Here is a 15,801-nt window from a genome sequence, read left to right on the forward strand (position 1 = left end):
ATTCAAATATACGCGTTACCCCTTAAACCTGGCAGTTCTCTGTGACGCGCTTCACAGTAGAATAGAAAAACCTAGATATTATACTGTACATCACATTTTAAGACTTTTTTTTTTAATGCAGCTGCAGGGGCGGATCCAGGGGGTCCTGGGGTCCGGACCCTCCCTTTTCATAACAAAAATCCAATACTTTTTCTTTAATGCAGTATTGTACTCAGGCGTTATTGTATAGTAGTAAAATGTCATTGCTATTGACTTCAAAATATTTCCTAATATCAAGTGCACATGGCTTCAAAGTGGCCTTATAGTGCTCTTGATATTGATCAGATTTAAAAAAAAATCTGGGGGGTAGGGGGGGGGGGTGTTTACAGTGCCCTCCTAAACCACCCAGCTGGGTGGGCTCGCTTTGCTCGCCCTGTTTCCCATCCACAACTTCTTGCCCCCCCTCCCTTTGATATTCCTGGATCCGTCCCTGACCTGTCGTAACAATTATTATAGAGATGATAGGTAACCAGTGCTATCCCGTAGCATAGTGATAGGCACGACTTTTTGTGGTAAAATATTGTATTCTGTTTTCATTAGATTAAAATTTACAGAATTTCTCTTTTTTCCGAATCTTTACTAACCAACAGTGACACACTCGTAAAAGTCCTCCTATCTTACATACGTAACTCCTCCACCTGTCCCTCCCACTTGTGTTAGCAGCTTTCGTCTGCTCCCTGACCTCTGCACTTAAGGATTTCGCTACTCTGGCGTATCATTAACTCCTGTTCAAGAACATCTTTCTGCTATTTAGCCATACATTCCTAGCCTCTCCTTCACCCACAGTACATCTTCCAACGATATGGCTACTGTCAGATTTTTTTTAATAGTGATCTACGCCGGAATAAAATATTGGTGAAACGACTGCGACCTCATACAAATACACAAGGTAAAAAGATGAGGCTCGACTCTACCGCAGTTCTAAATAATTTCACCACTGCAACACTATCAAATTTTCTGAAGATTAAAATACACTTTCTATATAACTATTAAACGAGAGTAGTCTATGTACTAATTCAATGGAAAACCCTTAGTACACATAGCCTCATAATTTATCCGTGTTACTAACCTTTTTACTGTATATCGGTTAATCTCTGTTATACCGTAAGGATGTTTTACACTACCCGAAATGTTAGCGCCAAGACAATGATCCCAACTAAATTGTTCTTACAGATTATCACAGGAGACCATATTAAGTCGGGATTAGATAGCTTAAAAATCTACCCATACAATAACACAAATGATCCCCGGTTGGTATATTTTCACTCCATCACCGTTTCGGATGACCGGTTTGCTGATATTCTTCTCCTGTGGTTCATGCACAGAATAAATAAATTATTGTAGATACAGAATTTGTATGTTTGAAGAACATGGACCATTTAATATTCATAAGTTGTAGTCGGCACCTCAATTGACTGGTGACGTGATGCGATTTTCTGCAGGGCGTCACAGAGTCGTGTCTTTCGTCACGCGACCCATTTTGCTCGGGAAAATCTCATCTTATTATGGTTCTAGCCAGAACTAAAGCTATAAGTATTTATATCAAGTAATTTTGCTAATTTACTATGAGGTAGTTTTCTATTAACTTTGAGAAAATAAACAAATGTTAGTTTAGGGGATAGATTTTTCCACATTACGAGGAAAATATAGTTTCTGAATTATTCGTAACTCGAGCGGGTTGTTTAAATTCACTTCTTTTGTCAACTCACCCGAGTTATTAGGTGCATAATCATTCAAGCTACTTAATGATCTAGTTCTTTTTAAAATTAACATTTATAGGTATATTTTACTTGATTCTACTTAATTATATCTATATTCACCGCATTACTTTTCCTGACAGCTACATTATTAACTTCTTCATCCACAGTCCACTGAACATCTATATTCCTGTGATATAGCTACATTCTTAACCTCTCATTCGTCCACAGAACATCTTCCTGCGGTATGGATACACTCATAATCTTACCTTCGCGCTGCCATCTGTGGGCAACTACTTAGGCAATCCTAGACTCTTCAAGGTGAGTTAACTTATTGGTACTATTCTGTCAATACTTATTGATATTGATATTGAAACAGATTATTTAGCCAGAAAAGAACAGATACAGAGTCGATAATAATAACAATATTAACATGGCTGAGCCAGTTGAGAGCCTGAGCTCTCTTGAAGGCACCTGATATATAGTATCATCTCGAATAGTACACATAACATGGTGGAAGTAAGAACATATCAGAATGTTACCACGGTTATCACTTCGTTAGTTTTTATTTTTTTTTTTTTTACATTTATAAATATACTAGCGGAATCGCCGCCCTCCGGGCGGCTCTTTCGCTAGGTTCAAGATTTCTTAAGAGCATTATAGGAGTTTCAATCTTGAGAGTGAGGTGGTGAGGAGGCATTCCAGCCGGCTCCAAAGAATTAAGGAATTCTGCATGGTACTGGACTGCTTGGTCCTGGTCGATTACTGTATCAACAGATTTGAATGAGGTCTCACTGCCTGGAAGCTGTCTGAGTAGTCATGTTGATTTCAGCCACTGTTTCATTCTTTGGTGCCAGAATTGCTCGTTCACGCAGCCACTTTATAAATGCAACCAATTGTGTTGTTGGGGGAGTTCTTGATTAACATTTGTTTAACAGTGCATGAGTTTTTAAATGCCACATTGACGTTCCAAGCCCACCCATGACCATAAGAATATCTTAATATTACCATTTCACAAAAATTTCTCACACTTCCTTTACAACTAAAAACCTGGAATGTCAATGTGGCATTTAAAAACTCATGCACTGTTAAACAAATGCTAATCAAGAACTCTCCCAACAACACAATTGGTTGCATTTATAAAGTTCCTTGCAAGGAATGTAATGTTTTACTTAGGCCAGACAGGTAAAGATCTTGTAACTAGAATTAAACAACATAAATATAGTGTTAGGACAGGCCAGGAATCCAATGCTCTGTTTGTTCATTTGAGGGATAACAAGCATTGCATTGACTGGGAAAATGCCTCCTCAATATTTACCTTGTAATTCAATTGATAGTAGGAACATCATAGAATCTAGTCTCATTAAACATACCGAAGCATTCAACATGAATTTGAGTAATGGCATGTACAAACTGGACAATTTTGTAATTAAGAAGATTTGTAACCAGGTGAGAAGGTTGGGTCACCTTACCCTCTAACCTGACTACGGACCGTTGCCGTGCTATTTAAGAATTAGTAGGGTCATTACCTAATACCTGACCATTGTGGACTTGGTCTCACCCTCCTCTGTATATAGTATACACCTTGTTTTGTACTCCTCTTTTGTATATATATATATATATATATATATATATATATATATATATACAGTGGGGTATGCTATAACGAACGTAATTGGTTCCAGAACCTCGTTCGTTATAGCATTCGTTCGTTATAGGATTAATCCGTTCCAGGCCCCCAAATACAACCACTTAACACTGAAAAAATTCTGTGGAAAATGTAAAAAATACGGTACTTTATCTTACCTTAGTGTTATTCAGCATGCAGGTACCCCTAAACACTGGCACATCACTATCACTTCCACTGGGAGTCTTGGCTTTAAGGTCCTCAAACAATTGTTTAGCCTTCTCACAAATTATAGCTTCACTAATGTTACCACCTGCCATTTCTTTCTCCTTTATCCACACTAAGAGTAAATTTTCCATCTCTTCAATCACATTACACTTTGCTTTGCTAAGTCTAAAGATTCCCTTAGCCACTTGCACAGTTTTTAACTCCTCTTTATTCTTCAAAATCGTACATATAGTCGATTTAGCCATCCCATATTCATCACTAAGTTTCGCAATGCTTCTTCCATTCTCACGTTTCTTTATAATTTCTTTCTTAGTTTCAAGGGTTATTAGCTTTCTCACTCGCTTTGGACGACTCATTGTTACAATTGTATACTTGTATAACAAAATAGTTATACAAATAACGCGAATTTCCACATCAAAAGACGAAATTTCAACAATAACAGTGGTGCACTGGCTACACAATGAGACAAAGATGGCGCCTGACGCTCTTGTTGTGGGTCGCGGTACAACAATATTCATGCGCCAGGCGAAATAGTCCCGTATTCATCCGCGTTCGTTGTAGGAGTTGCGTTCGTTATAGCATTCTCAATTTTATAGGTAAAACCGTTCGTTATAGGAATATTCGTAGTAGGATCCGTTCGTTATAGCATACCCCACTGTATATATATATATATATATATATATATATATATATATATATATATATATATATATATATATATATATATATATATATATATATATATATATATATATATATATATATATATATATATATATATATATATATATATCATGTAAATCCACAATGAAAACGTGGATAAGATAAATCTTGATAAAATCACACGGGAAAATGTCTTCTGAAGATGTCTTGAATAAAGACGAAAGCTAAGGTACTCCGTTGTTTCCATTTTCCGTGTGATTTTATCAAGATATATATATATTATATATATATATATATATATATATATATATATATATATATATATATATATATATATATATATATATATATATATATATATATATATATATATATATATATATATATATATATATATATATATATATATATATATATATATATATAGAGAGAGAGAGAGAGAGAGAGAGAGAGAGAGAGAGAGAGAGAGAGAGTATATGTTATGATTATTTGTGGAATCGGTTGTTTTGCAAAATGACCGGCAAGCATTTTGGTAATTTTGCAAAATAACTTTATAAACAGACAGCACATACAGTAGTCTAAAGCTAAAAAAAAAAAGAACAGGACCATTTAACTGTGTATCAGATTATACACGAGCCATCCTGACCTAACCTAACCTAACCTTTTTCAACTATAAGGTTAGGTTAGGTTAGGTTATCTGTTTATAAGTAGTTATCAAAGCTACCGATATGCATTCCATTCATTTTGCAAAATAGCCAATTCTGCAAAAAAACGAAACATAATGTTTATATACTTAATTGTATTTGTCTTGTAATTTTAACCATTATCTTCTTAGTCATCTGAGATATTCCCAACAGCACCAGTTATAAAATTTGGCATTTCCTCATCTTCTATTATAGTACTGTACTGTACTTCCAGTCTAAATTAAATTGTAAGTGAGGAATAATTTTAGAATGTTAAAATACAATGATTTTATTTTCGCAGGCTGACATGATACCAAACAAGCTGTTGCCACTTCACGGGGTAGTAGATTTGTTTGCTGTCCATTCCCGCCTCAACCCGCCTGAGCACAAACGTATCCTATACAACGATACACGTTGGATTACCATTGTGCGGGAACCAGCTACACTCTATGAGAGCCTCTTCAACTTCTTCCATATGAAAAATGGTTATGGATTTGACCTGTCACAGTTCAGTACACGACCTATGTTGGTAAGCCCATGAAAAGCATATACTCGTAAATACAAATTGTTTGTCTATGAACCTGAAGATATCTGTGCTACGAGATGTTTTTTCATACATTCAGAAGAGTAGCCACTGTGTGACTATACATTGGACCTTACCATCCATTGTGTTAGAGACCAAATTGTCGGCAGTTACAAAAGTTGGTGGATATAGAACTATCAACAAGTTTAAACAAGTTGACTTCTCAGACTCAGGATATCTCATCCAGGGGGTCACAGACAGTCCAGCAGGCAGAGAGGTGATCAATGATGACGATGAAAAATAGAAAATAATCATCACACGCTCATACTCACTTTAATGGATCACTTGGTAAAGATTCGGAAAAGCTCAACCACGAAACTCTATATTGACTTGTATATAAGGAATTATAGCATAAAAAATAAGAACACTGTTACGGCTCCCTTTTCGCCGCTTCCCAGCATCCACCGCTGGCTACCAGCAGCCAGGTAATATAATATAAAGACGCAGTTGACCTATCACAAGTGTCGAATTACCACTGGCTGTCCGTCATTCTCCTGTAATTTCCCGAGAATCGGTAACAGTGTACTGACAAACAACAGGCAGGTAGACTTCCACCAGGTCACAGAAACACACCTGTGCACTGTAGTCCTCTTTGATAATTACTAGATCTTCACAAATCTGCTCACAAGTTATATCTTCACAACGTTACTGGGCTTCTCACTCCGAATATATGCAGTCAGCACAGTACCAGTGTACAATTCCTTAGTCTTTTAACTTTATATTGCTCACGACAATTCCACAACACTTGCACAACAATTGTCTTCTGCTGTCACTAGTATTGTACTTCGACTCTGCAGAAACGATCGATTGACCCTTCCTCCCCATCCTAGACAGTTCGCTGCCGCTGCTCGTCGGAACGAGAACATAAGAACATAAGAATGGAGGAAACTGCAGCGGGCCTATTGGCACATACTGGGCAGTCCCCTTTACACCCAACCCCTATTGCTCATATAAGCATCCAACCTATGTTTGAAGCTATTCAGCGTATTCGAGTTATGATGATATTTGGTAACTGTTCCATTCATCCACTACTCTGTTTCCAAACCAGTGTTTACCTATTTCACGCCTAAATCTAAATTTGTCTTATTTAAAACCATTGTTACGAGTTTGCTCCTGGTTGGATAGTTTGAGTACCTTTGTAATGTCCCCTTTGTTTAGCCCTGACTTCCACTTATACACCTCTATCAGGTCGCCCCTCTCTCTGCGTCTCTCGAGGGAGTGCAAATTAAGATGCTTTAACCTGTCTTTATACTCAAGGTTCCTAATGCCCGGGATTAGTCTTGTCATTCTCCTCTGAATTCTTTCCAAGGATTCTATATCCATTCTGTAATACGGTGACCAGAACTCAACTGTGTAATCCATGTGTGGTCTCACAAGCACAATATACAGTTTTAGGATGACCTCGCTAGTCTTGTAACTAACACTCCTTTGTATGAACCCAAGTACTTTATTAGCCTTGTTACGAGCAAAAACACATTGTTTACTTGGCTTAAGGTTCCTACTTATCATTACTCCTAAATCTCTCTCGCAGTCGGATTTATCCATGGCATCGTTGATCATCTGGTATCTGGTTTCCCTGTTTGCATCTCCTATACTGAGTACTTTACATTTGTCCACGTTGAATTTCATCTGCCACTTTTCAGACCATTCTAAAAATTTGTTTAGATCTTCCTGTAGTTTTGCTGAGTCCTCGTCAGATTTAATAACACGTCCTATTTTAGTGTCATCAGCAAATTTACTTATGTTGCTGTCTATGCCGATATCTATGTCGTTTATGTATATAATAAATAATAATGGCCCAAGTACTGAGCCTTGGGGAACTCCACTTGTGACGTTGCTCCAATGGTACTGTATGTCTGGAAAGCTCTAGAATGATCTAGGCCTACAATACGTAGGTAAATCGTCACAAAAATAATGAAATACTTTCTAGAAAATTCTTACGTGGGTAATACATCAATAAATACAAGAAAATCTCTCAAAACGTGCCCAAATAACTGCTGCTTGAAATAGAATATAATCAGAACACCTAGTTCACAAAAATTATAAAACTTAATTATGCCTCGGCATACCAAGACTTTACTCTATAGCGTTTTTGTTGGAAATATTTATATATATATATATATATATATATATATATATATATATATATATATATATATATATATATATATATATATATATATATATATATTATTTTTTTTTCGATTTCACTCAAGAATGCAATTTTTATCACACAAAATGGGCAGGGGTTTGAAATAGAGGGAAATTGTGTGGTAAAGGCACTCAAAAAAAGACGAAACCAAAATTAACGAAACCTAGATAAATCTACTGAAACCTTACCTAATCTAACCACTACAGAAAACTTTATAGAGTATAATATTTACGAACAGGTGTCCGGGCTAAGGAGCTGAGTTTGGAAACATTTGAATATAAAAAAATCTGCAGTTATCAAAAACATTCAAAAATGGTGGAGGAGGTACATTTTTTCCAAACAAAAAGATCAAGAAACTAACCTAACGACTCCCAAATATCCAGTGTACATGTCTAACATAACCTAATCAGAGAAACCAGGAGGACCTGACCTAACCTCCTATCCAGGGGGCTCTATCCTCTGGACCCCCACCTTGTGCGTACACCTAAGGTAACCCAACAAGACAAAGGAAAAGCCTAAGGAACCCAAAGTGCCAAACCTGAAATCGAAACATAAGAGAAACTCGAAATATATAAATTCCCGACGAAAACGCTGTAAGGTGTTCTTTTTTTATTTATCTGCCTCCCTATAATACAAATCAATATACTGTACAAGTAGAGTTCCGTGCTTGACCTTTTCTGTATCTTAAACAATTACTTTATATCAAGTTTTATCACAGTCTTCGTATATTTTATTCGATGCATAAGTTTGAATATACTGTACAGTATACAATGTACAGTATAAATACAGTTTCTGGAGGGACTGTGGCTTCCTTGCCTCCCTCTGTATCTGTCAGTTGTTCAGGCGTATGTGCAGTCGGTGGATCCAGGAATATCAAAAAGGGGGTCCAAGAAGTTGTGGATGGGGGAACATGGCGAGCACAACGAACGCACCCAGCTGTTTTTTTTGTTTTTTTAATCTGACCAATATCAAGGGCATTTCGAGGCCACTTTTAAGCCATGTGCATATGATATTAGGAGATATTCTGTGGTCAATAGTAATTACTTTTTACTAAACAAAAACGACTGAGTACAATACTGCATTAAAGAAAAGTATTGGAATTTTATAATGAAAAGGAGGGTTCCGGACCCCCACGACCCCCTGGATCCGCCCCTGACAGTATGTTATAGAGTACCGATATGATAAAAATAAACTGCAGTAACTATAAGGGTAATACTGAAACAGTCTTTTGGCATCTTATTACCAGGAATTTTGTGGTGAAAATTATAGGCAGTGTGTATATTGAGGACGTTTGGAGGTATCCAGTGATGGATTATTGGCTAGCTAAGTGAGTGTGTTAATTTCCCATACTAAGAGCAGAATAACTTTGTTTTAACAATTGGCGGCTGTCAGATAACACCATTAATCATTTAGGTAATACTAACCAAACCTTACTTACCAAATTGAAAATAGCAATCATAGATTATTTATAACCTATATGTCAGGATGGAGCAACCTATAAATTGGACGGTATCCTTCACATGCTTTATGTCGGTGTCCTGAAAGTTATCCATTTGGTAATTATGTGCCCCCATTATATTTCTTGACTTCAGTTACAAAAATACTCATGCCTGCCCAAGCCACTTCAGATCTCAGTCATCCTGAATGGAGTAGACAGCTAAGTGTTCTCTGTAGTACAAGACACTTACTGTACTGTATGTTAGATATCAAATATTTCTTAGAATATGACTGTCAAAGAAAATAGTTTGTACTTTGCGATGGGATGAAGAAACTAAAGTGTTTCTTCAATGTTTTAAAAAATTAATGTAACCTTTATTATTATATTTGAGACACACACACACACACATATATATATATATATATATATATATATATATATATATATATATATATATATATATATATATATATATATATATATATATATATATATATATATATATCTTGATAAAAACACGGAAAATGGAAAAACAGAGTACCTTAGCTTTATGTATGTACGGTATATATATATATATATATATATATATATATATATATATATATATATATATATATATATATATACTGTATATATATATATATATCTTGATAAAATCACACGGGAAAAGGGAAACAACGGAACACCTTAGCTTTCGTCTTTATTCAAGGCATCTTCAGTTGCCTCTGAAGATGCCTTGAATAAAGACGAAAGCTAAGGTGCTCCGTTGTTTCCCTTTTCCCGTGTGATTTTATCAATATATCACCTTTTCATTTATTGGATCTGCATGGAAAAAAAAATATATATATATATATATATATATATATATATATATATATATATATATATATATATATATATATATATATATATATATATATATATATATATATATATATATATATATATATATATATATTTTCATATGTACAAGGCACTTATTTATTTATTTCTCATTTTTGTTATTTTTCAACTATATATATATATATATATATATATATATATATATATATATATATATATATATATATATATATATATATATATATATATATATATATATGTATATTTATTTATTCACTTATTTATTTATTTATTTATTATTTTTCAACTATTACTGTATAAGTGTTGTAGACACCCTGCATAACCATCTCGACGACCAGAAATACAGGGTGTCCATAAATGATTACCCTGATTAAAACGAGAGCATACCGTTTTTAGGGTAATCATTCATGGACATCCTGTAGTTTCCTTGTCAGGTTATTCATGTCTTTGCCCCGCTCCTGTTTTACAGAATAGGTTATATTAGAAGGTGTAGCTATACTTCTATCAACTCGATTTATAACTTTTGGATTATTTTGTTGTTTGATAAATATTTTTTTTTTCAGGAGTTGGAATCCCTCCCTAGATATGGAGGAAAATTGGGGAAAAATCAAATGCTGTTTGACTTGGGCTACTCCGATAATATGTCTGTAACTGAACTGAGGAGCGCCATTGAACAGCTGGATAAACGTTTTGATTTGGTGATGATATCTGAATATATGGATGAGTCACTTGTACTCCTGCGGCACCTCTTATGCTGGAGTCTTCACGATGTGGTTGTTTTTGCAAAAAATGCACGTCGTCAGGAAGTGAAACCCACACTGGAGCCTCGAACACTACAAGCACTTCGGGAACTGAACAGTGCAGATGTGTTGCTTTACAATCATTTCGTAGCTAAACACCGCCGTTCTGTTTATGAGTTTGGAGTTCAGAGAATGGCAAATGAGGTATCAGCACTGCGTAGCCTCCGTGACGAATACTATGAAGTCTGTGGAGCACGTGAAGTAAAGGGTCGAGACTCTTCTCTGAAGTTCAAAGAGTACTCAGGGTTGGTCAGTGGTTATGTTACAGCCAATAATTCGGACCAAAACTGCCTGATGCTTTCCATGCCTGAACTTCCACTAGTAGACACTATTAGACGACGTCAAAAAGTATTGCTTAATGTGGATGGGTTGTCCTAGTAGCAGGTCAGATTTATATGTCAGTTCATTCCATTGTTATAATCATAAAACAAGTAAATCTAAGACATGACATTAATGACTGATTTATTAGAAGGTCAAAATGCAAAAGATCTTCCTCTATTTCTTCCTGCACGTGGCTTCCATTTCTGCATATCACAAGAAATCTATTTTTGTATTGATCTTAAGATAATGTTTAAGATATAATTGTGTCTGCTGTCCTATGTGTCAGCAAATAGCACCCAAGTGCCTCCTATTTGTTGTGTACACAAGGCTCTCAGAGTGTCATAATTTATGTAGTTTATCCACAAGAGAAGTGAAATGAGTTCAGTAGTACAGTATTGATACTTTTATACGCCAAATTTTTTTTGAAAAGTAAACATTTTGCTCTTTTCTGTTCATATTCTTACAGAGTGTTGTTATTGGGTTTATGTAGAACTGTTATGGTAAAGATTTGCTAATAATCAGTACGTTCACACTACTACCACCCATTCTCCCTCACACACACACATCCCTCTCAGTGTTCTCTTACCTTATAGTCCTGTTATTCCAAACTCTCTTCCTCTGTTTCTCACCTTGTTTGTGCTTCTTTCATTTCCTTTCATCCCTCTTTCTCATTGTTATCTACTCTCTTTTTCACCCATGTGTCCGTACCTATATAGCACTTAAGAATTTACAACTCCACATAAAGGAGAAATGTAATTAATAGTATATAATATAAACTATTGATTACATTTCTCCTTTACTAACACCTCCAGTCATCAGATGAAGGATTATCACACCCACAAAATTTATGAAAAACTTTGCAACAGTAAGGAAAGACTGACTGACTCAGGGATCTGTCAACCAGTATTATTTCACTTGTTACTTCTTTATGTCCTAAGAGATCTGTACCTCTAAATAACACCCAGGAAGAATGCACTTATTTTTCACACAGACAAAATTAGATAATGATTTTTCTCACCCAGTCAAACCAGGGTTGAAGACTCACTCCCATTTGATCCTGTGGATGTTTCACTTAAGGGGATCACCCTGCTGCGAATGATCCAAAAATTATGAAAAATCGGATCAACAGACTAGAATGTACCCCGGGTCAGTACTGAATCTGAGTGGGGCGCTCAATCCCTTGACTTATAGGTCAGGCGGTTACGCGCTCCACTTGAGGTACATTGCCAGCCTGGGATCTTTTTCAGACAATAACTTGGAAATAAACGATTGGAATTTGGTATCCCATTTTATGACTTGGGGAGGGACAAGTAGCCTAATCCCCCTCCCCCCTCCCGCCTCCCCTCTTGGGTGTAATTAGAAATTGGCAGGAACCGAAAGGGCAAGAGTGTCAATAATCCTTTTAAGCAAATGAAGTTTAAATTGCATAAATACACATACAGTAAGCGTTTCATTTGCTGACCTGAAGCTTCATTAGTCTTTGAGACAACCACCAGATCAAATGTGATAATTTTTGTACTTTGGCTTAACTGAGTGAAAAATGCTGTTTATAAATAAATACCTGTGCATATTGCCAGACAAGGTCATTCGGTAATGGTCACCTGCCAAGTGTTAATTCAACATTATGGATTTCACATGTCACTCTTTTATTCTGTTTGGCCATAACACGAGATTTCATAATTCAGTCATTATATTTTTATCAACTTTGTCTCTCTGTCTTGATCATGTCTCTCCATAGTTTGTTCAGTACTATGGTGTATTAAAGCATGGGTTGTGACTTCCTTAACCCCTTCACTTCGGGACGCCACTTTTAATATTTTGTTTGGCTAACACCAGATGATTTTTATTCGGCACAAGTGGTTAATAAATATAAAAAAATGTGATCATAGATCTTTAAGCCTGGCGTCCCTCAGAGAATGGAAGGTGGAATAAAGGATATTAACCTTCAAGCGGCGATCATTTTAGAATATACATTAGTGGAATATTGAGACCATTGATACAAACAGTATTTTTCATTCGTACAAGAGGGCGGCCAGAAACTGGAACAAAAATAAACTTTCCCTTCATACTATGTCATACATGTTTTCTTACTATTGTAACAGGTGTGTTCTGGTAGAACAATGACCATGTTGTGGTTTATCCCTTTTGCTTCACACAACCCAGAACCACCAGAACATCCTTCTCCAGACACTACGTGATGTCGTGTCCTCTGCTTACCAGTTTTTCATTTCGCTTTTGTTTTCCCCTCTCCTTCCTATTGTCCACCTCTGAATATTCACCCCCATTCTCTCTACATCTCAGTCACGACCTAGAGCCAACTTGTGTGTGACCCTCACTCCCAGAGTTGGTGAACTTTGGTTATTTCTCTGGTCATTGCTTTCACGCGTGTCACTTCTGTTACTTCTAGCTTGTACTCCATCCTTCATACCAGTACAGTGCAGTAATGTTGGCTCGATAGTTTCTTTGTACATTCCCATCTTTGCCTCCTTTGATTTAATTCTTGCAATTCATTCATTTCCCAAGGCACCTATTATTCTTACCTTCTTCTAATCTGTCATTCACTTCATCACTTATTTATCCACTTGCTGACACATCAGTCACAAAAACTCCTACTTTTTTCATTATATCTTCATTCTCTTTATCTGTTTCTCTACCTATTTCCATCACTTTTGTCTATGTTCACAGTAAAAATAGAGTACATAATATTACAAACTCATTCAGTAACATATGTAACTTTCCTTTTGAATCTCCCACATTAGCTACCGACATACCTCACATCTGGTTACTATATCTATATTTACCAAACGTGTACCACTCTCATGCTTTCACCCCGTCTTAACAGAATACACCCATGATGTAGTCTTACTGTCATTGAAAACCAGTCTTCCTTTCCTGACACAGTTAATGCATACACCAATGTCCGTCTAAAAACTGTAGTAGACATTTAGCCGTTTCCCACTTATTCCATGCATGTTCAATACCTCCCATAACACATTTTTATTAAACCGTTTATGTACTTTTTTTCAGATCCATAAACGCCACAAACAAATTCTTTCCCTTCTCCATAAACTTTTTTATCAAGTCCTAAGTTTCTTCATGCCAAAACTTGATCAAAACATTCACTACTTCTGCTCCAACACTGTCACACTCTGGTAAGTAATAATAATAAAAAAACTTAGGACCAAGACTGGGGTAAATATAAATAAAAGTAAAATTTATACATTAACTATATTAAAGTTAAACAAGTAAATAATCATTAAACTTAAAAGGTCTTCTGCCGATATCCTCCTTCAGTCTGCCACACACTTCTCAGCCGGAGTATCTCACTTCTCCGGGAATAATACTACTTGCCTGACTCACCGTAATTGTCTTGCCTTGGCCAACCCACACTTTGGTCTTCGGGATTCCTCCTGAATCGTCTTCCAAATAAGTCCCTCTGTAGACCGAGACGTCAGATAATAAATACACTTGTAGGCTCGTCCTTGCAGTTGTTTCCTTTGCAACAACTCTCCATGAAGTTCCAAGCAGGTCTTTGAAGGTAGTGTGCAGATGAACAAGTACCAGGCAGGGAGGGTGAAGACAGCGGACAAAACTGAACACCGGGTCCTGGCCTTCCTCACGGAACCTCAAGGCGGGTGGAGCAAATTAATCATTACCCAATGACAAGGAGTATTATGGTGGAGTATTGTGTGACTATGTGAACAGTAGTTAACCATCGTAATGGCAGTGGGGATAGTTTTCAACATTTAATTAGTTACTCGCACCTATTACTAAACTTTGATTATATAATTTACCATTAATAAAGTATTATATAAACTGGAACTTCATATTAAATGATAACCAAAGGTATTGACATTAACTGTTAGGTATTGTTAGATAGATATTAAGTGAATTAAATCTACAGACTTGTCATTGCTTTCCTTCTTATGTCGAACTTAAGATATTTGAAGTAACGAATTTTATAACTACAGTATATACACTTAAGACAATCAAAATAGTGATCTATCTATTGTTATATGAATTTTACTTTAATTTCTCAGGAGAATTATTAATAGCGGCGACATCCAAAGCTTTCAGCCATCTTTACGAGACACACACACTAGTGTTTACAACAGCCCTCTCAATAAACGAGTCTACCAGACACTTTCTCAGGTTTATTTATAGCTCTTAGATTTATTCTTAGAAATTTTCCTTTATACTGTACAGGGGACTGATACAATATCTCTGTCATTCCTTTAGTATGCTTCCTCTTGTCACCCAACCTATAAACTTGTCATCCACTCCACCACTCTACTCTTCTCATCCCTAATATTACCACAGTAATTTCATCCACTACTAGTGCCTTATTATTATTAAGCTTACATACAGCTTCTCTCATCCCCTCCTCACTTATTATTTTTTCTTGTTTTATTTAAATGCTTTTCATTCCTCCACTCCTAAACAGGGTACTGTAGTTCTGCTTACCTTTCCATGTGAACATGACAATCGTTGCGGCATGTGAACATGACAATCGTTGCGGGCGGGCGGGTCGTGTTGCGTCTCTGTAACAAAGCGTGTTCGGCATCCGGGCCTTCGATGTAGAGCGGCAGAAATTGGACAGTGATTACATAAGTTCGTCAAGATCGTCTTAGTGAGGTGAAAGTGTAAATCGATGTCGGACTTTTCATGCTAGACACGATTGTATTTTTGAAAACTCAATTTCCACC

The 15,801-nt window shown here is 36.1% G+C and overlaps 1 protein-coding gene across 2 annotated transcripts in view; it reads left to right on the forward strand.

Annotated features, from left to right (window-relative positions):
• Positions 1-14,946, forward strand: part of LOC121865167 (galactose-3-O-sulfotransferase 4-like) — an 84,048-nt gene extending 69,102 nt beyond the window's left edge. For both annotated transcript variants that reach the window (XM_042364474.1, XM_042364475.1), the window contains exons 4-6: positions 1,968-2,057; positions 5,239-5,466; positions 10,538-14,946. In XM_042364474.1, coding sequence (XP_042220408.1) covers positions 1,968-2,057; positions 5,239-5,466; positions 10,538-11,152 — 933 coding nt within the window. In that variant the 3' untranslated portion in view covers positions 11,153-14,946. The remainder of the gene's footprint in view (positions 1-1,967; positions 2,058-5,238; positions 5,467-10,537) is intronic.
• Positions 14,947-15,801: the final 855 nt, after the last annotated feature.

The sequence above is a fragment of the Homarus americanus genome, unplaced genomic scaffold, assembly GCF_018991925.1.
Source record: "Homarus americanus isolate GMGI-L3 unplaced genomic scaffold, GMGI_Hamer_2.0 scaffold37678, whole genome shotgun sequence".
Lineage (NCBI taxonomy): Eukaryota > Metazoa > Arthropoda > Malacostraca > Decapoda > Nephropidae > Homarus > Homarus americanus.